A 25,984-nucleotide genomic window follows, 5' to 3' on the forward strand; every position below is an offset into this window, starting at 1 on the left:
CAGAACTGGGGGGCAAAACATGAGATTAGGTTTAAGAGACCCAACACAACTGGTTCCCATTCCCACTTGTTTTTGCTGACATGAGAGAGACTTAAGTAGAAGACTGAAGCTAGTGACTGGTATTGCATTTACATTAAAATTGCCATCACTTGAGAAGATTTAAAATTCTTTCCTTTGATTTTACCAATTTAGGCTCCAGCAGAAGCGACTCTTTCTTCAGAAGCAGTCTCAACTGCAGGCCTATTTTAATCAGATGCAGATAGCAGAGAGCTCCTACCCACAGCCAAGTCAGCAGCTGCCCCTTCCCCGCCAGGAGACTCCACCGCCTTCTCAGCAGGCCCCACCGTTCAGCCTGACCCAGCCCCTGAGCCCCGTCCTGGAGCCTTCCTCCGAGCAGATGCAATACAGCCCTTTCCTCAGCCAGTACCAAGAGATGCAGCTTCAGCCCCTGCCCTCCACTTCCAGTCCCCGGGCTGCTCCTCCTCTGCCCACGCAGCTACAGCAGCAGCAGCCACCACCGCCACCACCACCTCCACCACCCCGACAGCCAGGAGCTGCCCCAGCCCCCTTACAGTTCTCCTATCAGACTTGTGAGCTGCCAAGCGCTGCTTCCCCTGCGCCAGACTATCCCACTCCCTGTCAGTATCCTGTGGATGGAGCCCAGCAGAGCGACCTAACAGGGCCAGACTGTCCCAGAAGCCCAGGACTGCAAGAGGCCCCCTCCAGCTACGACCCACTAGCCCTCTCTGAGCTACCTGGACTCTTTGATTGTGAAATGCTAGACGCTGTGGATCCACAACACAACGGGTATGTCCTGGTGAATTAGTCTCAGCACAGGAATTGAGGTGAGTCAGGTGAAGGAAGAGTGTATGTTCCTATTTTTATTCCAGCCTTTTAAATTTAAAGCTTATTTTCTTGCCCTCTCCCTAACGGGGAGAAATCGAGTCACCCAACTGGAATCAGAGGGCCTGGTTGGGGTGGATGTTGCTTCCTCCGGGTTCTGCCCCACCACAAAGTTTTCTGTGGCAAGTGCTGGAACATAGTTGTAGGCTGAGGCTCCTGCCCTTCGGTCGAGTGGAGCAAGCTCTCCAGGGCGGCACTGACAAATGTGTTCCTAAGAAGACATTCAGACCCAGGTCTTATGCAGGATTACATCCGTTTATTATCAAGGGCAACCTTGGTGAAAGCAGAAAAGGTGTGTGCTATTGCATATATGGGGGAAAAAAGGCAATATATTTTTCACTGAAGCTGAGTAACCACATATTGCTACAAGGCAAATCAAGAAGACATCAGGAAATCAGATGCACAGGAAAGAAAGGAAAGCTGTGCTTTGTCATTGAATCCTAAGTTCTTAGCTGCTGATGCAAGTTGTCCCCCAAGGCCATCACAAAGCAGTGCGGCATGAGCTCTGTTTCAGGGGCCACTAAATAACAGCTGGTACTGACCCCAGACACCGCCTTCATCTCCATTCGGAAGCAGGTGACACACCCCTTCAGAAGGTGCCCTGGGTTGCCGAGTGTCAGAATATACTCAGGACTCCAGAGGTGTCACACGTGGAACTGACAGGAGACCCACCACCGTGGAGGCAGGGGGGCAAGAAACTCAAGAACGCATCAAAAGCACCAGCCCTGGGCCAGGGAAGACAGGCTCTTCCTGCAGTTTCTCGTGGACACTGCTGGCTTGGGGGCAGCCGGTCTCCAGGGTACCTGTTGTCTCTTTTCCGATGTAATAACTACTTTGACCTTACACTATATGTTGCTAGTAGTTTATTGAGCTTTGTATATTTGGACAGTTTCATATAGGGCTTAGAGATTTTAAGGACATGATAAATGAACTTTTCCATCCCATGTGAAGTGGTAGTGCGGTGCCTTTCCCCCAGATCATGCTTTAATTCTTTCTTTTCTGTAGAAACCAACAGTTTCCATTTATGTTAATGCTAAATCCAAAGTCACTTCAGAGTTTGTTTTCCACCATGTGGGAATCAGCATTCTTAATTTCCTTAAAGTTTTGACTTGTAATGAAATGTTCAAGTATTACAGCAATATTCAAAGAACCACAGATGTGTTAACCATTTAAGCAGATCATCTGCCAAACATTATATTACTAATAAAACTTAACCAACACTTACAATTCAGTCATCAAAGTAAGTAAAACTTAGATGCTACAGCTAGCTAACTGTATCCCTAGAAATGATGAATAATTTGCCATTTGGACAGTTAACATCCAGGTGTTACGAAGTCAGTGTTAATTCTAAAGATGATCATTTCTGCCCGTTAGAATGGCTTGTCCCATCAGCAGATGAATGTGTTAAGCACAAAGCATCTTCCTTAAAGCACAAAGAGAGGGACTAACTGATGCTGCACCTAGAAAACACCTTTAAGTTGCCTTTCCTCTTTGTAGTTAGTTAGTGTCCACGCAAGTGACGTGTGGAAAGTCTAGGGGGTTCCATTCTGGCCATGCGAGCCCAGCTCCTACCAACGTTGGTAACTTGAGCAGTCCCTGTTGCTGGCCAGAGACTGCCTGGTCGCCAGCACTCACCATGGGTGCCAGGATGCTTTGCGGAGGCACAGTGCTCGTAGTTGGACTCGGTGTCAGTGGGAAAGGGCAGTGTGGGGACTGTCATTTTTGTGATTTAATAACACACAGTGAAAATCCAGGAAGAATTAAGCTCCTTCTAGGAGTTTATTCCTGCTCGTGCTTAAGATTGATGATTTCGTGAAATAAAGAACATCATTTCATTTAAGAGATCATTTCATTAAGATCTCTAATCTGTTTTGAGTCTTTGCAAAATAGCCAGTTATAAAATGGGGCTTGATTTGTTTAGACTGAAGGAAGACGTTTTCCCAAAATATACTACAGAAGTGTTACAATATTTGTGATATTAAAATGCCTCCAGATTGAAAATGGGGGCTGCCCATTTCAGAACTGCAGGAATGGTGTAGTTACAGATCGACATAAACTGCCCCCCAACAATGCCATGAGCTGCTTAGCCCAGGAGACCTGGGAGCTATGGCAGGACAGTTAGGCCAGCCGATGAGGAACTGCAGAGAGGCTACTGGAAGGTTAAGGACACAGAGAGAAATCGAAAGGTGCCCCACAGCAGCCAGGCCTATCGGGAGCCATCAGACACGGCAGCGGCGTGGACACCGGCCTGATGCAGAGCATGACCCCTCCTGCTGGGACCTGTGTTGTAAGCTCCTATTTGCTTATCTTGTTTATTTCAAGCAGAAATCAATAAATTCCATAACCCTCTGTATTGACTGCAATGTAAGCTGCTGAGGAGACTGGTTCTTTTGGTCAGTCAGGTGTTTGCTCAGCTCTGTCTGATAACCTGTGCTGCTCTGTCCCTAACTAGTGACCCATGGAAGCTTCCAAGCAGTTTGCTCTTCATCAATACTAACATAACACTAAGAAGGCTTAGTATCGCTCTTTTTCTGTGGGGCTACTCTGAAGTACTGACTTGCTTTCCAGCCTGTTTCACATTAGCAGTGTGTACACTACTGTATCATCATCAGCTTCATCACCCTGTAAACCAGGCTCCTCTGAAGAGACTGGTGAGATGAACGTGAGGTAAAAATTTCATTCGACAAAAAGTGCAATACGTGTGGTACTTTATGTTCTTTTTTTTAATCTGGGGTATTAGTCTGTGCTTTGGGAGAAACGCACTAGCTCTGCAATTTCCAGCTGGGCAAGTGTGTCTCTACTATCTCCATGCAACTGATACACTGGTCCCCGTAAGGCAAACAGCATGTTAGCCTGACAGGAAGAGGGGGCCCACTTTCACATTCCCAGTGACACTGACCATCCCCAGCTGCCCCCTCGCCACCTCTGCCTGCACTGCCCTCTGTCACCGTGGGAACAGGAGGCTGACGGTTCTCTACACCAACCACCTTGAGAATCCCTGGGTGGGAGAGCATCAGGGCCCACCAGGGGAGTGGGGATGGGGCTCAGGGACTGTTCGCACCCATCTGAGAAAACCCCTTCTCTCTTCCATCCACTTTTACCTCCTAGGAAAGAAAAAGTCAGTGGCCCTTTCTTCCTCAGATATCAAGAACTCCCAAGTGTTTAAACCATATGCTGGAGTCAGTGGGTGGGACAGACAGGAGCCCAAGACTGAAGCCAGCCCTTGCCTCTTGTGCCCCTTCCCAACTCTGGTGCTGGAGTAATGGGGGGCTCTGTGTTTTGATGGGGAGCAAGGGGGGACCCCCTGTAGGAGGATCGGCCTCTCCCCTGCCCCCTACCCTTTCCCGTGGACTGAAGGCTCCAGCAGAAGGGACTCATCATGAGACTGACCGACTCCCCCACCTCCACCCACACACTGAATGTCATCAGTCCTAAAGGCAGGGAAACGCTCACAGAATTCTGCCCACGGGTTAGACGTGGGGAGAAGGATATTCCCAGCTCCAGAGTGATTAGGTGATCAGCCAGAAACTAAGGCAAGGTGACAAGCAGCAGCCTGGAGTCACAATTGGTCCCAGGCATGTGGGCACTAAACAGCCTCTGGAGACATGCAGGCAGTTGAGGATGCAAGGACAGAGTGAGTGAGCGGCGCTCCTTTTTGGGGTCCTCCAGCCTCTAGTCAAGCCCCAGGTTCATAAATATGTATTACATTTTAAAACCTGTATCAACAGTCACATTTAAGCTCTCTATTGGTTTAAAGAAAATTCATACTCCAGATAACTTTTTCCCATTCAACCTCCTGTAGAGACAATATGCAGTGTGTCATTTCACAGTATCAGTCCCTGTGAACAGTGGCTGACACCGGTGCTGGGGCTGACCTGCTACACTCGAACTCCTAAACTGGGCTGCCTCTACTGCCTCCTGAGAAGCCACCCGAGCCACTCGGTCTCTTTGTGCCTAAACATCAAAGGTGAAAATTGGAGAACAGGAAGGCTCGTAAGTTGGAGTCATTGTACAGGCAGGGATCTTTGATCATTTTGTTGCTTCTGGAATTTAATTTTTTTTTTTTTTGAGGCAGAGTCTCGATCTGTCACCCAGGCTGGAGTGCAATGGCGCGATTTCAGCTCACTGCAACCTCCACCTCCTGGGTTCAAGCCATTCTCCTGCCTCAGCCTCCCAAGTAGCTGGGACTACAGGTGTGTGCCACCGCATCCAGCTAGTTTGTGTATCTTTAGTAGAGATGGGGTTTCACCATGTTGTCCAGGCTGATCTCGAACTCCTGACCTCAGGTGATCCACCCACCTTGGCCTCCCAAAGTGCTGGGATTACAGGCGTGAGCCACTGCACCCGACCTGGAATTTTTTTATAGAACTTATCTTCAGAGCAATGTATGAAAGACAAGAGCAGTATCGGCCGGGCGCGGTGGCTCACGCCTGTAATCCCAGCAATTTGGGAGGCCAAGGCAGGCGGATCATGAGGTCAGGAGATTGAGACCATCCTAACACAGTGAAACCATGTCTCTACTAAAAATACAAAAAATTAGCCGGGTGTGGTGGCAGGCGCCTGTAGTCCCAGCTACTCAGGAGGCTGAGGCAGGAGAATGGCATGAATCCGGGAGGTGGAGCTTGCAGTGAGCCGAGATCACGCCACCGCACTACAGCCTGGGCGACAGAGTGAGACTCCACCTCAAAAAAAAAAAAAAAAAGACAAGAGCAGTATCATCTGCCTCTGTTTCTAAACTGGACAAAGAGATTTTCTTAAAGTTTCTGTCTCCCTTCTGACAGGTTCCACAGTGTGGTCTGAAGCACCTGTAATGTCAGAGCCCTTGTCTGGCCCTTGGTGGCAGGTGAACGAAGGCAGTGGAGCCTCTCACCTCCCAGTAGCCTCTCACATTCTTATTTTACCATTTTTGTCCTAATTAAGGTAGCCTGGCTGATTCTAGAAGACTAACAGCCATCCTCTGTGCACCCCCACCTTGTGTCCACATCTTCTCCAGGCAGGTTTCAACCTATCAGCAGACTCAGGCACACACTGGGGCAGATAGAGAACCAGGCGGCAGCAGTGCCCACAGACCCACCCAGGAAGAGCTTTGATGGGTTCTGCCCAGATACTCCGCTTGCCCACCCACAAGGGAGCAATAGCTTATATTGTACATTAGTTTTACCAAGCACTTTCGCAAGTACTGTCTTCTAATCCTCACAGCAATTCTATGAAATTAGTTGGGGAGATACTGTCCTTATTTTTCACAGCTGAAGAAACTAAAGCTCTGGGAAGTTTGTGACTTCTCTGAGATCACAGCTGGTGACAGGAGGAGCTGGGACACGCGCTTGGGTTGACTGGCTTCTGGTTTTGGTTCTCTGGCTTCTAGCTCTGGAATAAGCCCTCTCTTTCCCTTCTCTTTCCTCAGTAGCATCTGACTCTTTTCATAAGCAAACAGCTGTATAAACAAAGCCCCCATTTTGGTCAAGCACAGGGTGAATGTGACATTGTTCCCACAACCTTATTCTCCACTCGACAGCTGCCTGGCTCTGGGGAAGAGGCCGCCTTCAGGTGACAGTGCAGCTGTCCAGGTGGCCGTGCACTGAACCAGGCTGAGGGAGACAAAGACCCCGCAGACCCACCTGCCTTTCAGCGTCCAGTTAACTACAGAAGTTTAGGCTCACCTCAAAGATGTCTAGTTTTTCCAAGTTACAATACAGCAGTTTCCTACAGAACACCCCCCTCAATTGCCAAGGGGCCACACTGCACGGCATCAGGCCACCACTGCAGGCCAGCAGATTCCACCCCAGGAACGGCCATGAACTCAGCCTTTGTCTCAAGGAGGGGCGTAACATTTCCTTACAGTCAAGCCCCATCAAATAGAAGTGCTTATTACTTTTAGGATTAAAAAAGTAATAACAGACTTTGACTTAATACTCATGTCTTTTCAGAGGCAAAGTGGGTGGGTAGAAGGGAGCTTTAAAAATAGAAGTACAAAACAACATCCTGGAAACATATGACCCCAGATGGAATAATGTCGCATTCCCCAGTGCAGATAATGGGCTGCTGCTGGCTCTGTGGTGTCTGTCTGCTGAAGATTTGCTCAGTCAAGGAAATTCAAGTGGTGAGACCTTTCCACCATGGGTGGTAAGAGAAACCTGCCTTCACCAAAATCTCTGAAGGGGAAAGAAGTGGAGAGAAAGGTTTGCTTCACTTCGGGGCCTGCAGTTTCAGAAATAAAAGGGATACAGAGATATTTGCACTTTGTAGAAAGGGCAAGATTATTTGCTTATACTGAAGGGAGGTGGGTGGTTTTGCTGGATGTTTGGTCTGAAAGAGTTACTTTTGATAAAGTTAATCTAATTGTAGTTATATTTTCTGTGTGCTTTAATTACTAAGAAAAAAATTGGTGAGTTCAGTAGCTTTGGTATTATGAGTGCAAATCATAATAGCTCCAATGTGAAAAAAAATCAAAAGTATAACTTGTCACTCAATGTTAGAAAATTGCCTAAAATGCAGTGTAATAAATAATCTTTGTACCAAATGGTAATTTAAATGGGGTAATTTTCTGCAAGGAAAATGTACTGTTTTTATGTTTCCAACCCTCTTGAATTAAAATAAAAACAACTTGTTTTCTAAGAGCCCGGCTGATGTGAAATGTCAGGTTAATGCGATAAGGCTTTTGCCTCATCGGGCCTTGGGTGGAATTTTTAGAGTATGGAAGGTGGCTGTGTTCTCTGAGTTCTGGTGCTCATTTCAGGCTGCAGAAAAGGACAGTGGATAATATGTTCTCATTGACGTCAGCAGGGTAAATAATACCTTGCTCCGAATCGCCTGAGTACACGTTAGCCGCTGCAGATCGCTGACGGAAGCACTGCTAACCGCAGCCTGCACAAGGACACGGCCCTGCTAGGCACTGCTTAATTACTGCTCCTTGATTCTCAGAGTCTCAGGGCAAAGCCCATTGGCCCAGGTAGTCTGGGCAAGGGCCTCGTGCCACGGTAGGAGGAGGGGAGGCAGATGCAGGGGGCTCTCGTCGGGCTCTCCGAGGACAGGCAGCTGCAGGGCAGGGGCTGGAAATGGGAGGGGAGGTGCTGCAAGCTGCCAGGCAAAAGACACTGCTACTAGTCACAATGTCACATCTTCTCTGGGGTCTGCCAAAGGCCTCGACACTGCATGCGCGCTCACACAGTGCGCTCCCTCACAGGGGCGGGGCACCCTTTTGAGGCCCAGCTCCGCGCCCTCAGGGTGCTGAAGACACCATGTGCCAAGCTGCTCTCCTGCATCCTGGACCTGTTTCAGTGCCAGGCCCTGAGTGAAAGGCTACTGTTATATCCAGCTTGCTGGCAGCAGGATCTCAACTGAAATTTGGTTTCACTCAAACCATTCCAATTGAGCCCATGCTATAGAACAGAGACAGTTCCCTCCCTGTGGGGTGAGCCACTGGTCTCTGGGTAGGGGTGGGAAGGTGCAGTCGGCAGGGCCCACACTGGCAGAGGCTGGAAGGAGTGGAGCCCTCTCCACTGACGTCCACTGCTGCCCAACTCTGCTGACAATAGCTCAGTTCTGCCTTAAACTGGCGGTTACCCCTTGGCTACCCAAAATTTCAGTATTGCTGAGTTTCATTTCTTTTTTAAGGAAAGCACTAGATTTTAGTAACAATGTTTTCCCTTTCCCACCAGATTTCTCCATCATTCTTATTCTGTGTTGCCAAAAACAACTCCAATGCCCCAGGACGCAGGCAAAATAACAGACCAGTGGCCAGCCAGGCCCCAACCCCGCACTCCCCAGGACACCCTTCAGTTCTGCAGCCTTTGTGAGTCGAAGGCTCCAGCAGGGTGGGGAAGGAGAGCAGCAGGGAGGCCTGCACCCCAAACCCAGGGCCTCTGCCCGGTGGATGGAACTGGCCAGCAGTGCCTGCACTTCCCAAGTCCTTCATCAAGACACAGGACAGGTGGGAACAGGGCCTGAGGTTCTGTTCCTGGCAAGCAGCTACTTTCTGCCCCACTAGATCTTAAATCAAGGGCTCAGAGATCCCCTTGACATGCAAGCTATGGACTCTTCCCAAAGAGCATGTACATAGACCCAGAACTTCGGACACAGAATTTCAGGACAGGAGTTGGTTCCTGGGCCCCCTGAGGCCCCCCTCCCCACCAGCGACCAAAGTTAGGAACCCCTGACTCAGCCTCTGCTCTCTCAGAGTTAAAGTTCTTGGCCAGGTGCTGTGGCTCACGCCTGTAATCCCAACACTTTGGGAGGCAGAGGCAGGTGGATCACCTGAGGTCAGGACTTCAAGACCAGCCTGGCCAACATAGTGAAACCCCATCTCCACTAAAAATACAAAAATTAGCCAGGCGTGGTGGCGAGCGCCTGTAATCCCAGCTACTCTGGAGACTGAGGCAGGAGAATCGCTTGAATCTGGTAGGCAGAGGTGGCAGTGAGCCGAGATCGCACCACTGCACTCCAGCCTGAGCGAGAGAGCAAGACTTCATCTCAAAAAACAAACAAACAAAGCTCACAGGGACCCTCCCTGCTGAGGGGTTCTCATCCCTCCCAGGTGACAGGGAGCCTCCTGCTTGCCAGCAGCCTGTGGGCACCATGGGAGGAAGTTCTGGGCTTTGTGCACTAAATCCTGGGTGCTACGTGGCTACAAAGAAAATGTCACCTGCACAGAGCATGGCTGTTCTGCCCTGGGGGCTTGAGAGCATGGCTCTGCCCTTCTCATTTCAGCCCCACCAGTGACTTCAAAAGCTGAGCAGCCCTTGAGCGATGGATTATCGCACAGGAATCATCCTGGACAACATCCCTTAGGAGGCAGATGTGGGTCCTGACTGAAGCAAAGGGGCTGGGCCCTCCCTCGGACACAGGCGCCACTGGCACACCTGCCTCCCTCGGGTATGAAGCTGTGCCCACAAATCACTCAGACCAAACCCAAGGTCAGGCAGGGAAGAGAGCTTGCCAGGCACCTCAGCCACTGTTCTTTCCAGCAAGCCTTCCTGCTGCTGCCTCCCTTTGTCCATGTTTCTGGGGGGATTTCCTAGGGTGGACTGACTCAGAGCTGCTCTGAAATTGGTAGAGAGAGATTCCAAGCCCAGGGAAAGCATGAGCTGGGCTGAGCCCCCTAGCCAGCCAGTGTCTGGGAGGGAGGAGACAGGAGGGAGCCGCAGCATGGGAAGCGGACTTCCCCTGGAGCCGAGCCCCCAAAAGCTGGATGAGCAGAAAGTTCAGAAAATATGGGCTCAGAGGAAAATGAGGCATTAGGGATTGAGCTTCTCAAAGGGAGAACTGAGTCACTCTCTCCTCAGGTCGGCTGGGACAGCTCTGGCTCCAGCTCCTCACTCCCCAAAAGTGAGATGCCCAGAGGGGGCTGACAACTCGGACCCTGAGGAGACTGTTCATCGTCACCCCAGGGCCACCCACATAGTTGGGGGCGGGACACAACGGAACGGAGGAAAAGCCCACCAAACCCTTTCCTCCAAGCACGCCACACAGCTCCCGGAGTGCACAGCCTTGCCTGTCTCTTCCGTCTCAGATCTGCCAGAACTGCCTTCCAGTCACTACAGAGCCCGAATGCTTGGCAGCGCCCCTGTGCCAGCACAGTGAGGGCTGAAGGGCAGGCAGGCAGTAGAAGGGAACCAGGGATGCGAGGGCCAGGCAAGGAGGGCTGGGCATAGAGCAAGCCTGGGAGAGCAGGGCCCAGCTCCTACCCAGCCCGGGAGCCGCCACCTGGCCACCCTCCAGGCAGGGACAGTCCGGGAGGCAGCAAAGAACCTCTGACAGAGGCCTCAGCCCCTGGCGCCCTCTCAGCCCTGCCACTAACCCAGGCAAATCATTGTAAAGGCTGGTGTCTCCAGTGGTAGCTTGGAGCACAGGCTGGCTGGCTTCACCCCTGGGTTTACTGCGAGGGGCAAATGCAGCCTGGCCTGGCACTCCTGGAAGACCTCCACTCCCCTGGAGGGCTGTCACAGAGTCCCACTCTGCCTGTCTTACTTTAACTCTTGCCTGCCCCAACACTAGGTACAGAAAATGGCTGCTTCTTGCCTGTGAGCTCTGTCTTCACCGACTTAAGGGTGGTTGCGCTGTTCTGAGCATCTGCTCCAGGCTAAGAACTGGGAACTCTGCCCCAGGATTTCTGAATTTTCAGAAATGAGTTCTAGGCAGCATCAGTCATGGGTACCACAAACATAAGAACATCCCTGAGAATCTATGTCGCAGGTAGGAAGACTTTTTTATCTCCAACTGTTAGGTCCAGCTCCAGTGTGGAGAAGACCTGGAAGGCCTGGGGGAGTCTTTTTGTGCGGACAGCTCCGTCCCCAGGCCCCACAGTGGAGAGGGCGCTGACAAGAGGTCAGCCTAAGGACCTGCTCCTGTGGGCCCTGTCACCGGCCTACATCTGACTTCCCCATGGACTTCAAGGTCCAATTCCCTTAACTGGAGGCCACTGGGGATGGGATCAAACATCCCTGGGCTTTGGTCTTTGTCATCAGTCCTCAGTTTGACTGGACTCACACCTCCTGTAGTCTTTCTGGGTTCAAGAGAACAAAATCCGCTGGCCAAGAGGTTGGCCCTTAAGGAGCTCCTCCCCTTCACACACTCCCAGCGGAGCTCCTCAGAGCTGCAGCGCGACCGCCCCGCCAGCCTAACTCTCTGGGAAGAACGGGACATGCAGCTAGATGCTAGAGGCTGGCTCTAGGACAAGCGAGGTTCCTGAGCTGCAGAATGGCTCCAGCCTCAGGCCCAGAACAACCTGGTTCACCAGCAGGTGCTGATTAAATCCAGAGAAGAGACACGCATCAAAAGGCACAAGTCAGAGACCCTCGGGGCCCAAGGGACTCTCTGAGTTTGGGGAAAATAAGGCAGGCAGGAAAAACCAGAAACAAGAGTAGAAGGGGCATGGAAAGCAGAAGATGGTCTTAGCTGAGACGCGGTGCAGGGGCTGGTCTCGGGTCAGTGCGTGTACAGGACAGACTGTCTGCAGAGAAAAGGAAGAGGAGGAGGGTGGACGCAGTCAGGCAGTGTCTGTAGCCATTATTTATGGATGCTTCACTTGATTTTAGTCTCCAAACCTGGGCTCAGCATGGAGACTGAATGTCCCTCACAGCTGCTCCTTCCTGCAATAACAAGACTGACATCACTGTTGTCAGGGAAATGGTGTTTTGATTAAAATCATGTGACAGCTACTTGGTGATTCAATAAACAAATCCCCTGTTAACCCCCGCCTGACAAGGCCCGTCAGCAGCTTCGTCGGGGGCACCCTGCGTCGCGTCCAGGAGCGAGCCACTGCGTGGACCCGGGGCAGCAGGGTGTGGGAGGTGACCCTTGCTGCTCCCTGGCAGATCCTGCCTGGGGGGACACATGTGACATCCAACACAGAGGCACCTCCACAGACTTCAAGGGTACCAAGGAGGCACCCTTCACCAAAGGAGACTGGCTCTCGCCCTTTCCATTTTCTATTCAAGTGGCAGGCCCAGCCCCTGGGATGTCCAATGGCTCCCTGAGGGCCCTGACGCTGGCTGAGAACTGACAGCTCCCGGGGCTCTCAACAGCAATGTGCTCACGCCCACCCCATTCGGACAGACGGACAGACTGGCAAGTCCCCTACGCACCCTAGACAGCGAGGGGTTAAGAACAATTTCTGGTTGCAACTGGATGACTTCCTGGATCACTCACTTGGCTGCTGGCCCCTGACACACAGGGCTCTGCCTGGCAACAGCCAATTCCCTTTCCATCTCACCCTCAGGACATTTTCCTTAAGTGAAACAAATGCATGGAAGGCTCCCTGAGTCATGGGGCAGGGGATTTTTCTGAGTTAAATGAACTGAAGCCTCAGAGGCCTAGCACCACAGGACCTCCTTTCCTGGAAAAAAGATTCCCAAATAGACAGGACAGGGGTTGGGGGAGATTCATGAGGGACCGAAAAATAATGACAGCACCTACCACCTAGGGTGGGTGAGGATGACATGAGATTTGAAGTGCCTGACAAGGTGCTGCAGTGACCAAGGCTCGAGTAACAGCAACTAATTCTCAATAACTCCTCAGCTAGCGAAGGCGCAGCCCGGGCCCTGTCAGACCTGAGCAGGTCAGCCATGGGAGGGCCGCCTCAATGATCCACACTCAGATCAGGTCATACCACGCATTCATGGCATGAGCAGTTGGCTCTGAATTTGTAGGAAGACGTAACCCCTTTCTTCCCAAAGAAGTCTGTGGTTTAGGCCTAAAAAGTGTGTAACCGTCGCTCCCACTCCTTCAGCCAAGCTCTCCTCCCTGAGGCCCAGTTCTGTGAAGAGGACATGGACTCCAATGGCTGGCCACCCCGGGAATCCATCCAGACAGCGGTCACCCAGCCCTTCCTCCCACTGTGCGGCCACTGCAGGAACAGCCAGAGCTGCCCACGGACAAGTATGCAGCCCCTCAGGAAGGCAAGAACGTTCTAAGATGAGTGACTGCGATTCTGGACTTCAGCAACAGGAAAAAAACGTTTTCATGGTTTCAGTTCACATAAAATAAAAAGCCATGTGGCTTAAAAGGCAGACTTTTTGATGTTACTTCATTGAATTTTCACTAAGCGAACCCACTAGAATGGGTGTGAGAATGTCAGATTTTTCCCCATGAAGTAAACGCAGTCTGGCGTCCGCACGAGGCAGCCAAGCCCTGCTGCTCTCCTTTTCTGAATGTATCTGTAAGTCACAAATCACCCTCCTAATCAATGGCCCTGGGGCAGTGGCTGGCACCCACTGACTGCTGAACTGGGGCTTTTCACACCATTTCCACACAGAGTGGCATCCAATGCGGCTTGTAGAACATCTGAGCTGTTACAGAGAAACGTGCAACTATTTTTATCTTGAATGGAAATAACTGAGAGGAATTATGGCAAGTCACTTCTATACTATGTGAGGAAAGTGGGAACAGCCCCTTTTTACAAGCAATTCTTCACCAAACCCCACCGGTGTCCTCTGTATGGGCCTCACTGTTGGACTGGGAGGCGATGGGAGATGGGCCTCAAGCTACAAGAGTGACAGCTCTGGCCGGCGACCCACCCCTCAGAAAGCATTCCCAGAATGAAGTCAGCCAGCCAGCAACAGGCTTTAAAAATCTACTCCCAGCCCTTAAAATTGGACTCTTCCCCTGGGGACAAAGTGAGAGGTGCTGCTTCTCTGCCTACCCTGTGGCAGCTCCCTGCACACCAGGCCACCCTGGCTGCCCGCAGCCCTGAGGGTAGGACTTGGCCCCAGGCTTCCGGGCACTTACCTTCGCCGTGTCCTCTCCAGGCACTCTGGGTCTTGGGAAGTGGTTCTTGTCAGCCCGAGGGACACTGGGTTCTCTACTGTCCTTCACAGGAAAATCTAGCTTCCTCAGCCTTTGTGCCACCACTAGAGACACAGACAGTGGTGCTGTAACTGTCCCTGACCAGGGCACATCCCTTCCAAGCCCACCTGCACTTCCCAGCCAGGATGCCCTCCGTTGTGCCAACAGAACTGGGAAGTCCAGCAGCAGCCTACAAGTATATTGGGCACGGGGCAGCCCAGGGTTGTGCTGAGGTGCCTTTCCCTCGGGGCCCTGGAAAGCGCCACCCCATCGGGCCTTTTGGTGTCCACCTGCCTGTTCCCCACATCCTGGTCACTGATGGTCTCCAGAGACCCAACCACAGCAAAGACCTGGCTCCTTTCAGAACTTGTATCAGTTTAAGAGAACTCTGGAGACAGAAATGGCTTGGCTTTTCGACGCAATGAGTAATTAAACTCTATTCGTCCTCCGGAAGATTTCCATCCCAACTGAATGTTATGTAATTTCCTGGAAACAGCAGGCTCGTGGAGGCAAACGGGGGACAGTGAGACTATTCTAGGTACAGAGGACTGGCGGGAGACGTGCGAGGGAAGAGGAAAGAGGAGAGTAAGGAACTGGATGGAAACAGGAATACTGGAGAATCAAAGGGAAACAGTTACATCACATCAGACTGCAGTCACCTCAGCTGGTAAACCAGGAGAACACTGGGCAACAGGGCCTCTCCCTCCACAGTTTCACATCCAAGCAGTGGAGAAAAATAAGAAGCTTTACGATAAGAGTGTCACCATTTTTAAAAGTCAGAGGAATTTAAGTAAAAGGCAAGAGGACAGAACAAGCACCTGACCTGTTTGGCCACCCTGCCCTGCCATCGCCACAGGGACAGAGCCAATGTGACATCTAAGGGCAAGCCCCAGCCTTTCAGTTTAGTGACAACACAACGGTTAACAAAGGAACAAAAGTGCACCAGGTTAACCGCTGGGTCAGGAAGGACAGGCTTGCTTCCCTGGAAGTCTACGCAAGCAACCTGAACGCCTGGACATGCCAGCTCAAAGGTCAGGCTGCCAGTCTCTGTTGAGTCAGGACAAGTTGTCTGGCAAAGACCCCTGGGGCTCTGCATCACAGTGGCTGAGCTGTGGTATTTCTGTGAGCTGAGGGCAGCCCGTTATTTCAACAAGACCTCGTTAGAAACCACATATTCACCTGTTTTCCTTCTTATGAAACAAGATACATCCTCAGGTTCACATTTTCTTGGTAGCACAGAGAGAGAAACAAGACCTGGTCTCTTAAACCTGTGAGGGGTAAACCCCACACAAATTACAGAGAGAAACACCAAGGTGAATTCCATTGTTGCTGAGACACTTTTATTGGCATAGGTTATATGTTTGTGTGTGTGTGTGTGTGTGTGTGTGTGTCTGCTTCATTTTTCTAATCAAACAAACAACTGATGTAAGCTGCCAAGGATGAAAAACAACATTACATGTTTGAAGCAATCAGACAAATCCACACAGAACTGTAGTCTAAGCCAGGGGACCAGAAAAGGGCCACATAAAGCTTGTTTCCTGAAAGCAGGAAAATCTTTGTGTCAATGGGAGAATAAGAAATAGTCTAGTTCTTTTGATGATTTGTTCCACACACACATCAGAGGATATTTTAGAAATTCATCCATTGAACACATTTTTATTGAGCACCTCTATGTGCACCAGACACTGTTCCAGGCACTGGCGATATAGTAGAAGATAAAACAGACAAAAATACCAGCCTTACAGAGCTCCTAAAGCCTATATTCCAGTGAAATCAAGATAGGAGAACTTTTCCCTTAAGTTTAAGGTAGTTAAAAAAAAAAAAATAGAACTAATTCATGGAGAACATGGCCAAGTTATGAGCCAAAGCACCATTCCTCTGAAGAGTACTAAAACAAATTCTCTCTCTATTGCTTAAGTCAGAAGGAAACAATGAAACCCCTGAGCGGTCACCACAAAAGACAGAGGCCCCGCTGAACCCCCGACCCATGCTTGAGAAAGCCAGGGCCCACTCTCCCTCTCTCAAACAGTTTTAGGGTAGAGAAGTCAACGCTTAGGGCTCCTCACGGGGAGACACAAGGGCATTTTAAAAGTCCGTCCCCAAAACAATGGCATTTCCAACCAGAGTAAAGCAATGGTTCCAATGCAAATCTGTTTCATGAAGACAACTGTCTCTCAAATATGAAATTCAATGAAGAAGAACATAACTTGCAGGTAATAAAAAATAAAGACCCGTGAAACTAAAATTAAAATGTTTACAGAATAATAGCATAAGATATTAAAATGAGAATATACAAAAAGATTTGTGCTTAGCAAAATACTTAATTCTTGGCCCAAAGTGATAAAATAGAAACTTACTATAAGGTAATTTGGCAGTTTAAAATGCAGACAGATAACCTCTGATTTACAATTTCTATTTTTCGAATGTAGGACAAATGTGAAAGTATTTAGTAAAACTTGGTTTTATGTAACAAATATACAAAGTCTTAGAGGAGTCTTTGGGCCTTCACTAAACAGAACAGGACTTGTTAGATTTAAAAGAAGTTGTGAACAAAATCAACAATTCGAAAACCAAAAGGGTAACAAGCAAACCTCATAGCAAGATGCACTGAGAGAAAAATAAACTATGGGAAAACCCCCTTAACCAAAAGTCATGAGACAAGGTGAGTTTGATTATGTGAAAAATGATTTTTTTTTTTTTTTTTTTTTGAGATGCAGTCTCGCTCTATGGCCCAGGCTAGAGTGCAGTGGCACTATCTCGGCTCACTGCAACCTCTGCCTCCCAGGTTGAAGCAATTCTCCTGCCTCAGCCTCCTGAGTAGCTAGGATTACAGGTGTGTGCCACCACGCCTGGCTAACTTTTTTGTATTTTTAGTAGAGACGGGGTTTCACCATGTTGGTCAGGCTGATCTCGAACTCTTGACCTCAAATGATCCCAAATAGGTGCTTTTTAAAAAGGGCTTTAATACTGTTTAAGTAGTTCAAATAGGCTTCCTTACTATTAATTTGCTTCAGTAAACTCTTCGGCTTAACTCATTATCTTAAATTTCAGAATTAATGAGGTTTTACAGTAAAAGTAGGAAAGTAAACACTTCAGATGATAAGACTCCAGTATCACCCATACTAAAAAATTAGCAATAAAACTGCAGTTTGAAAAGCTACCGTACAATGCAGCAAGGACTAGGTGTTAATACTGCTGGAAGCAGAGCCAGGTAAAGAACAGGAAATCTGCACAGTATTATCCCTGTGGTTCTTAGACTCATTCAAAATACAGAACTGCAATCTCACAATGAAACAGACATACTGCTTATTAGGCGGCACTACAGTTAAAGCTTTTTCGAAAAGAGAGAGAAGTATTTTTAAATGTAGGCACAGTGGTGAGCTGTTCAAATTCAGTTAGGCGTCAACATCACACGTTAGCAGCAAGATGCAGCCACACTTCAGGTTTCTGAATGACACGACTACAGACAAAACTGAGCAAATAAAAACCAAAACAACCACTACATTAACCCTGAGCTTCCACATTCCCCTTTCACATGAGACTGATGCCGACCATCATAATGCAGGAAAATGTGGCTTTCATTACGGTCATATCTCAACATGTCTCCCGAAGAGTTTATAAAATAAGTTATTCTAAACATGTACATTTAGCTTTGGAATGATGGAGAGACACAGAGATATATGTAAACATCAAGAGAATCACTCCACTCCACGTCTGGGTCCACACCCTTTCAGGCTTTGTCTGGAACATTATGTGGCTGGTGCCTCATTCCACAGTGAGGAGGCAGGAGCCCAGGTGGTGATGGATAAAGCATTAGGAGACAATCAAGTATCAAGTGTCAGGAATTGGTCAATAAGAATGGCTTAAATAATGATTTAACAAGGAAGACGAGTAAAAAACAATCCCATTTCATCTTTAGAAAGAATTAAGTCACTAAAATTTGATTTCTTCTAAGTTGTTGCCATTTGCTTCGATGAGATCTTGAAGGTTTTCCATTCTTTCTCCACCCAGTTAAGAACACATTGACTAGAAATCTGTGACAAGAATTTAGTAAAGGCCTTTTCCCTCCTGCTTCTCATTATGCCAGTGCAAGAACTGGAAAATTCCAAACAAAATCAGATTAGTGGTAGAGAAAGTTCACGAACGATCTACGTGAATATTGAGCACAATAACAATGATCCAAACATATCAAACTAACAACTTCTCACTGTGGTTACTGTCTTTACTCGGCCAGGCTAATCAGAAGAGAAACTTTAAAAACTGGTTAAATTCCAAACGAAAAACTGTTCTTACCAGTGAGAATCGTATTTCCTACCCAGTCCTACATGTAACTAAGAAAAATAGCCTGCTCACTTATGAGAAAATGGTGGGCCAAGAGGGTTCTAATCAGAGAGACACCAGCATTCCAGGAACTTACTACCCTCCCTGTTTCCCATAATACTTATCATCCTACCCACTTAACACCTCTCACATAATAGAGATAAATCCCAATTAACCAAGGCATAAGCTGCAAGGCAAAAGAAGGAAATACATACCACTTATAGCTTCCTGTGCAAAGTATTTGACATCCATGTCTTCATCTTGACCTAACTTCTGTAGTACTGGCTTAACTTCTCCCTGTAAAGCACTGACATTCAAAAGTATTATCTGTGAAAGACAGTCTAATGGGCCACAGAAATCCTTTTTGATGTATATGGTTTATGGTAATTGTTAAAATTTAAAGTAAAAAAATATTTAAAAACATTTATAAACTTGACAAATACACAAAATAACGTCTAAAGAAATTCTCAGCAAAATCAGCTTCAGACAATGATCTACACATACACAGAGCTTAAATATAAAAGTCATGGTGGACATCCTCAAAAATAGTTGCTAAATTATTTTCTTTAAGCAAACCCAGATCTTAGGTAAAGCGAAAATCTCTAATTTTAGCTAATTACTCCCCACTATAAGGTAAAATTTAAAATACACTTTTAAAACAAGACTAAACACTAAAATCTTACTTGGTATCTAGAATTGGTCCAATTTTTTGTAGAGATTTGGCCACATTGAAGCGAACATTTGCTACTTGGTCTCCTGCCATTTTTAATACGATGGGCAGCATTTGCTTAGTGGTTATTTCCTGACCACAGGCCTCAGACAGTGCCTAGAAAAATAAATAAGATGGCACATTTAAAATACTTTTAAAAATTCCAAAATCTAATGAAACAAATTAATATTTAATAAGAAAATAATTGACCAATAGGAAAATATTTCTAGTTTGAGCAGCTGAGTGGAGGACACAGGAATCATTCAAATGATCAGAGAATTAGACCAGAATTCACAAATAAGTTGAACTTTTAAAATACTGTAGTTTTTCTTTTTTTTTTTTTTCAGGCGGAGTTTTGCTCTGTCGCCCAAGCTGGAGCGTAGTGGCACGATCTCAGCTCATGCAACCTCTGCGCCCTCCACCCCCTGCCCGAGGTTCAAGGGATTCTCCTGCCTCAGCCTCCTAAGTAGCTGGGAATATAGGCATGCACCACCATGCCTGGCTAATTTTTGTATTTTTAGTAGACAAGGTTTTGCCATCTTGACCAGGCTAGTCTCAAACTCCTGACCTCAGGTGATCTGCATGCCTCAGCCTCCCAAAGTGCTGGGATTACAGGCATGAGCCACTATGCCCAGCCAATACTGTAGATTTTAACATGAATTTTAAAATTGACATTTTCTCTCATCTCCTGTCTATTCCAATTAATCAATACAAGACATATATTCCAAATAGAAGACAATATATCGAGAATTCAGAAATAGTCATGAATAATTTTGCTTTAATGCCTAAGCTTAGCAATAACAGTTATGTTATACTTACATTAATGCAGAATAAAGTGGTCATTCTATGCAAGTAATTAGGATCATTTGCCATTACTAACACTTTGGGAACAATGGTATTTTGGGCCCACTCTGTACCAAACTTCTGAACTAGTTTCATGAGGTTGTTGGTGGCAGCTTCTCGGATGGCGTATACTGCAGAAGAGGTCAAAAACATGTTCTCATATTGCTTATTGTTTTTTAAGCATAACCTAGTTTACTTACATGAAAATCAAATGTGGACCAAAAGCAAAACCTCTCTGCAATCAGACTCCACATGTAATCATGCTGCAATGACAAGCATGCTCAGCTCCAACTCAGTTTCCAAGTGTGCATATCCACAGAAAAGGGATGCAAGGAGCTCACTATATGCATCATCAATTATGTAACAAATACAAGTGCCTACTATGTGCTACAAAAAGAATACTGACGATACTTTCCCTCACAGGAAATAAGCTCTTATCAGAGAAATGAAAGCTAACACACTCCATGAAGTCACATGGTATAAGAGCACTTAGAATGAAGTGTGGCATTGTGTAGTAAAGGCTGTGAGGGTTGTAGCAGTGCAGAGAAGAGTGAACGGGGAAGGTCTAGGAAGGCTTCAGCACAGAAAGAAGCTTTGACTGGGCAGTGAAGATTTGGGAGGATCTGTGTAAGTGGAGAGAAGCGGGGAGGAATTCCTAGAAAGGGTAAAGACATGTATCCAGGACACAAACGGAAAAAACTGACACCTGTGAGACTTCGAAGTTAGACTATTAGGGTGGACCCAGACCACAGAGCATTATGAAAGACTTAGATTTAATTCGGAAAAACAGTGATGGGTTTTTAAAGCAAACTTGTGACCTGATGACCAATGTGGAATTTTAGCAAGATTATTCCAGCAACATCATGGAGAACCGACGTTGACTGAGAAAGACATCACGGAAATGGTGTAGAGGCCACTGCGGTCATCTATACAATAGCAAATACAAACATCAAGATGTCAAATGTCTTTGAATCAATGTGCCTGCCTTAACATCTAGTAATTCCCTATATCCTTTGATCATTTATCAAAGACATAAAGCTAGATAATAAAGGTCTGAGCTACAATCCTCTCACAATTAGTTGCTATATACAGCACTGAACAAAAACAGGCCTGGTGTCACTTCACTTTACAGATCCAGTAAGACTCAAAATTTGGGCTCAGATTAACAAATTGAGGGTGGCAGGTACTAATACCTTATTCTACTTCTCTCCCCAGGTGGGCCAACCTTCCTGGGATGATAAGAAGGGCAGGAATAGCTATCCAAGCCATAGTCCCAGTCCTAGGCAATTTATACAAGCCTCCAACCAAGAAATAGGCAACTTTTTCTATTCATAAATCCTTATGGGCAATGATGTTGAGAAGAGGCAAGACAGCATAGACAAGTGACCATACAACTGATTATCAACACTTAAACTGACAGTCTACGGGAGAAGCAACCTGTCGGTAAGACTCAGACGCACTAAGGAGCAAACTCAAGTCAACTGTTTTACTGTAATACAGATTCCTTCCCTTAATATCCATAGTCTTTGTCTTTGGCCCAAACCCTTCTCTGTCCTCCCCACTAAAGAGGAGCTAGCTAGAGTATTTGTGTCTTCTCCTCTAATTTTTTTTTTTTTTTTTTTTTTTTGAGACAGAGTCTCACTCTGTCTCTCAGGCTGGAGTGCAGTGGTGAGATCTCGGCTCCCTGCAACCTCCGCCTCCTGAGTTCAAACAATTTTCCTGCCTCAGCCTCCTAAGTAGCTGGGATTACAGGCACCCGCCAACACACCTGGCTAATTTTTGTGTTTTTATTAGAGATAGGGTTTCACCATGTTGGCCAGGCTGGTCTCGAACTCCTGACTTCAAGTTATCCACCCACCTTAGCCTCCCAAAGTGCTGGGATTACAGGCATGAGCCACCATACTCAGCAAATTACTATTTTTTTTAACACGCTTTAGATTTTTATCATAATGCCATTACCATAGGAAGGGATCTCACTGCCAGAAAAAACAGAGACTGGGCAACACACACACACCTTAACTGCACTGAACTCTACTTGGCCAGATGCCTACTATGTTCTTAGCTCCTCTGAATTCTGTTTTCAGAAGAATGCAAACCATTCCAGAGTTCTGCCTGTTTTCTTTTGTCTATTTCTTTCTCTTTCTCTCTCCCCATCTCCTCTCAAGGCCTGGCTGACCTGCAAGGTTTCTTTGAATGTCTATCTATGCTCAATAACTGATACCTTCTCCTTTCTCCTATAATAAATAAATAAATTTCCCTTCTACATTCCTCCCTCTGATCAAAACTGTCTGCTCAACCACAGGAATATAGGTGAGTGATACTTTCTTCCTTATACTTCTCTGGAATTTTCACAATGTTCTTTTAGTAGTTTCATAACTAGGGAAAAAGTTTCAAAAACTCTAACTGATCCAGTGATCATTATATAACACTTATCTGAAATGCAAAAGCAAAAAAGCTCCTGTGATTAATTAAGTACAGAACAATTTTAGAGCTGTTATTTCATTGGTTCATGGAACTCTTGCAGTCCCCACTTCAGCATGCTGCTGCAGAGAAATAAACAAGGGTTTCTCCCGCTCCCAAACTGAAAGAGAAAATCCAAAAAGAGGAAGGAGTAATCAAGTTGCACAGAGAAAGCAATCTCACAGAGAAAGGGTGCCAGGAATTTAATTCTTTGTGGAATATTAGAATTTTAAAAATTCCTCAAAATAAAACACCATCTTAATCTAAAATGCCAGCTTTTAAAGAAAGCATAGAATGACTTGGAGCCAACCCAAATGCCCATCAATGACGGACTGGATAAAGAAAATGTGGCACACATACACCATGGAATACTATGTGGCCATAAAAAAGGAATGAGTTCATGTCCTTTGCAGGGACATGGATGAAGCTGGAAGCCATCATTCTCAGCAAATTAACACGGGAACAGAAAACCAAACAGTACATGTTCTCACTAATAAGTGGGAGTTGAACAATCAGAACATATGAATACAGGGAGGGGAACATCACACACTGAGGCCTATCGGGGGTGAGGGGCAAGGGGAGGGAGAGCATTAGAACAAATACCTAATGCATGTGGGGCTTAAAACCTAAATGACAGGTTGATAGATGCAGCAAACCACCATGGCACATGTATACCTATGTAACATAACAAACCTGCATGTTCTGCGCATGTATCCTAGAACTTAAAGTAAAATAAAATTTAAAAAAGCACAGAATGACTTGCTAGGATGCACCATTCCCAGTAACATTAAATATTTATCAGATATAACATTTTTTTAAAAAGCGGTTATTTCTTTCCTATGATTTGCCAAATTTGAGTTTTATTTAAAAAGAAATAAATAGGCCACAACAAGATAACTTTAGAGACTAAAAAGAGAAATAAAGAAATCTACGATCCAGTTTGAAAACACTGGAAATACCCACATATATAAGCCCTTATACATTTTCACATATTTTTTCACATCCTTCTTCACACTCTTAACCATATGATCCTCCATATGATGCAAATATGCCTTTAACAAAACCACCTACGAGTATAAGCAGACACAAATACCCTCATTCCTCCCAAATTTCCAGGCATAAGCAACCACAGATGAACAAAGAGATACACTAAATACATATATAAAGTATATAAAAGATACTGTGGAACTGACTCAGGTTATCTATTATATCCACCAAAACATGGAAACAAGTGGGGAGCAGCAGGGAGGGACAGCATTAGGAGATATACCTAATGCTAAATGACGAGTTAATGGGTGCAGCAAACCAACATGGCACATGGATACATATGTAACAAACCTGCACATTGTGCACATGTACCCTAAAACCTAAAGTATAATAATAAAATGAAATAAAAAAAAAAACATGGAAACAAAGCTCAAGGACAACGTCATATGACCCCATAGGGGCACTCACACTCATCGGAACAGGTCTAAGACAACACTGAAGCTGTCAAGTCTGGACCTGGGATCTGGCAGAGAGGGTACATCTGTCACCCACTGCTGCCTGGTACACAAGGGGATACACATATACCTCTACCTGAAGCCTCACCAGGAAGTCACTTGCTCATTCCTGCTGTCCTATCTGACCTGCCCTGAGCTCACCCTCTCCTAGCATTGCGGCAGCAGCAGTGAGAGTACAAGCAGTAAGCCTTCCTTTCACCCAAACCAGAAATCCAGGCCCTCTCTATCCCTATGGCAAAGCTAGTGTTTCCCACACCTGAGAATCCTCTACTGTCTCACTGTAGATCTCCTCTTCTTTGCCACCTCAAAAAAGCCAAGTAGCCATTTCTCCCACCCAGGCCTTTCATCTGATTCCAATCGCCATCCAACCTAGTGTATAGCTGCTGAAGACACCAATTACAGGATGGTCAAAAAGAGGATCTTCAGATAAGGGAGGAGTAAATAGATATATAAAAGAGATGGTCTGAAGATAATGTAATAGACTGAGTAAGAAAATAATGCAAATAAATTGTTTAATGGAGAAAATAAAATCTAAGATACAAAAAATTGGTAGAAACATCAAATTTATATTCAGAAGACTAAACTTTAATTAGAGCCTTTCTTCATTCCTACAATATTAAGGCAAAATATCTGGTCAGACTGAGATTCCTTTCTAAAAGGAAACATATGAACATCATGGATATACGGGCTTTCAATAATCTGTTTTTATCTACTCACCATGGTCCACCAGCCAAGCCATACATAAAGAATTCAGCTTTTCATCAAAGAATTCCACACCCTACAGATACAGAAGATTCCATTAATATACATTGCCAAAATTCAGAAATATAGTCTATTTACATTACACCAAGGTTACCTGAAGGCTAAAAAAACTTGTTTCCAAATAAGTAAAAGAGACAGAAAGGAAACACCACGGGAATTACAAACAAACCATAAATCTATTTATTGGATGGAAATCATAAACAAAAAAAAAAAGCATACGTGAGCTGGCATAGGCCCTGCTAGGTAAAAGAGAACAGGGTGGCCAGAAGCCAGCCACAACACTGCAAAAGAGCAGGAAGAATGCACTGTGAATGGTCTGCCAAGCAAATCTGGATTACCTGTAAAAATGAATTACCCAGGAAAACACCTGTCAGTAATATTACTAATTCTCAATTGTCTACCCTTTTTGGTTACTATTATGACAAATCCTTAAGGATAAAGCAACTGACCTCAAGACACAGAGATATCCCCAATTAAAGACAATATTTTCGAGACAACAGGAGAAAGCCCTGGAGGGAGAATAAAGCAGGCCCAGGACTACAGGGCATATGGCCCAGACATGGCTTGCTCTCCCAGCCCTGTTCCTCCCGACTGTCAACAGGTGGCCACTTCAGTGCAGGCTGGGGATGGGCTCCAGGAGCAGATTTACAGTCCTCTAACCCCGGGGCGTCCACACCACATGGAGAATGCTGTGACACACTTTCCTAGTGCCTCCCTTCTGGGGTCTACATGTTTACAGTCTTGCTTCTTTGAACTCTAAGAAGTTCCTGATTGGTGATTCTATATTTTAAATAAAGAGAGGTAATATAATGTGTCAGTGTTTTGAAAATAGTGATTGAATACGACAAAATAGCTTTTTTTTTTTTTTTGAGACGGAGTCTTACTCTACTGCCCAGGCTGGAGTACAGTGGCACAATCTCAGCTCACTGCAACCTCCATCTCCCGGGTTCAAATGATTCTCCTGCCTCAGCCTCTCGAGTAGCTGGGATTACAGACATGCAGCACATGCCCAGCTAATTTTGTATTTTTAGTAGAGACAGGGTTTCACCATGTTGGCCAGGCTGGTCTCTTAACTCCTGACTCAGGTGATCCGTCCGCCTCAGCCTCCCAAAGTGCTCGGATTACAGGCATGAGCCACCGCACCCAGCCCAAAATTGCTTTGTATTAAAAGATCATAATGAACAAATTTTGGCATACACTTAGA

At 46.4% G+C, this 25,984-nt stretch overlaps 2 protein-coding genes across 14 annotated transcripts in view; one reads left to right on the forward strand and one right to left on the reverse strand.

Annotated features, from left to right (window-relative positions):
• The window catches only part of SIK2 (salt inducible kinase 2), a 132,943-nt gene extending 125,419 nt beyond the window's left edge, over positions 1-7,524 (forward strand). For both annotated transcript variants that reach the window (XM_055273048.2, XM_055273051.2), the window contains one exon: positions 193-7,524. In XM_055273048.2, the coding sequence (XP_055129023.1) occupies positions 193-826 (634 nt within the window). In that variant the 3' untranslated portion in view covers positions 827-7,524. The remainder of the gene's footprint in view (positions 1-192) is intronic.
• The window catches only part of PPP2R1B (protein phosphatase 2 scaffold subunit Abeta), a 42,319-nt gene continuing 17,201 nt past the window's right edge, over positions 867-25,984 (reverse strand). For 4 of the 12 annotated variants that reach the window (XM_055273060.2, XM_055273063.2, XM_055273064.2 and 1 more), the window contains 5 exons: positions 24,736-24,796; positions 20,033-20,187; positions 19,188-19,330; positions 18,720-18,811; positions 15,503-18,279 (listed from right to left, as the gene is read on the reverse strand). In XM_055273060.2, the coding sequence (XP_055129035.1) occupies positions 18,263-18,279; positions 18,720-18,811; positions 19,188-19,330; positions 20,033-20,187; positions 24,736-24,796 (468 nt within the window). In that variant the 3' untranslated portion in view covers positions 15,503-18,262. Of the gene's footprint in view, positions 1,177-3,611; positions 3,757-3,963; positions 4,008-4,722; positions 4,880-7,265; positions 13,689-14,127; positions 14,250-15,502; positions 18,280-18,719; positions 18,812-19,187; positions 19,331-20,032; positions 20,188-24,735; positions 24,797-25,984 lie in introns of those variants that run through there. The other 8 variants (XM_055273057.2, XM_055273061.2, XM_055273058.2 and 5 more) reach the window with 7 other exon arrangements.

Source organism: Symphalangus syndactylus, chromosome 3 (genome assembly GCF_028878055.3).
Source record: "Symphalangus syndactylus isolate Jambi chromosome 3, NHGRI_mSymSyn1-v2.1_pri, whole genome shotgun sequence".
In the NCBI taxonomy this organism is placed as follows: Eukaryota; Metazoa; Chordata; class Mammalia; order Primates; family Hylobatidae; genus Symphalangus; species Symphalangus syndactylus.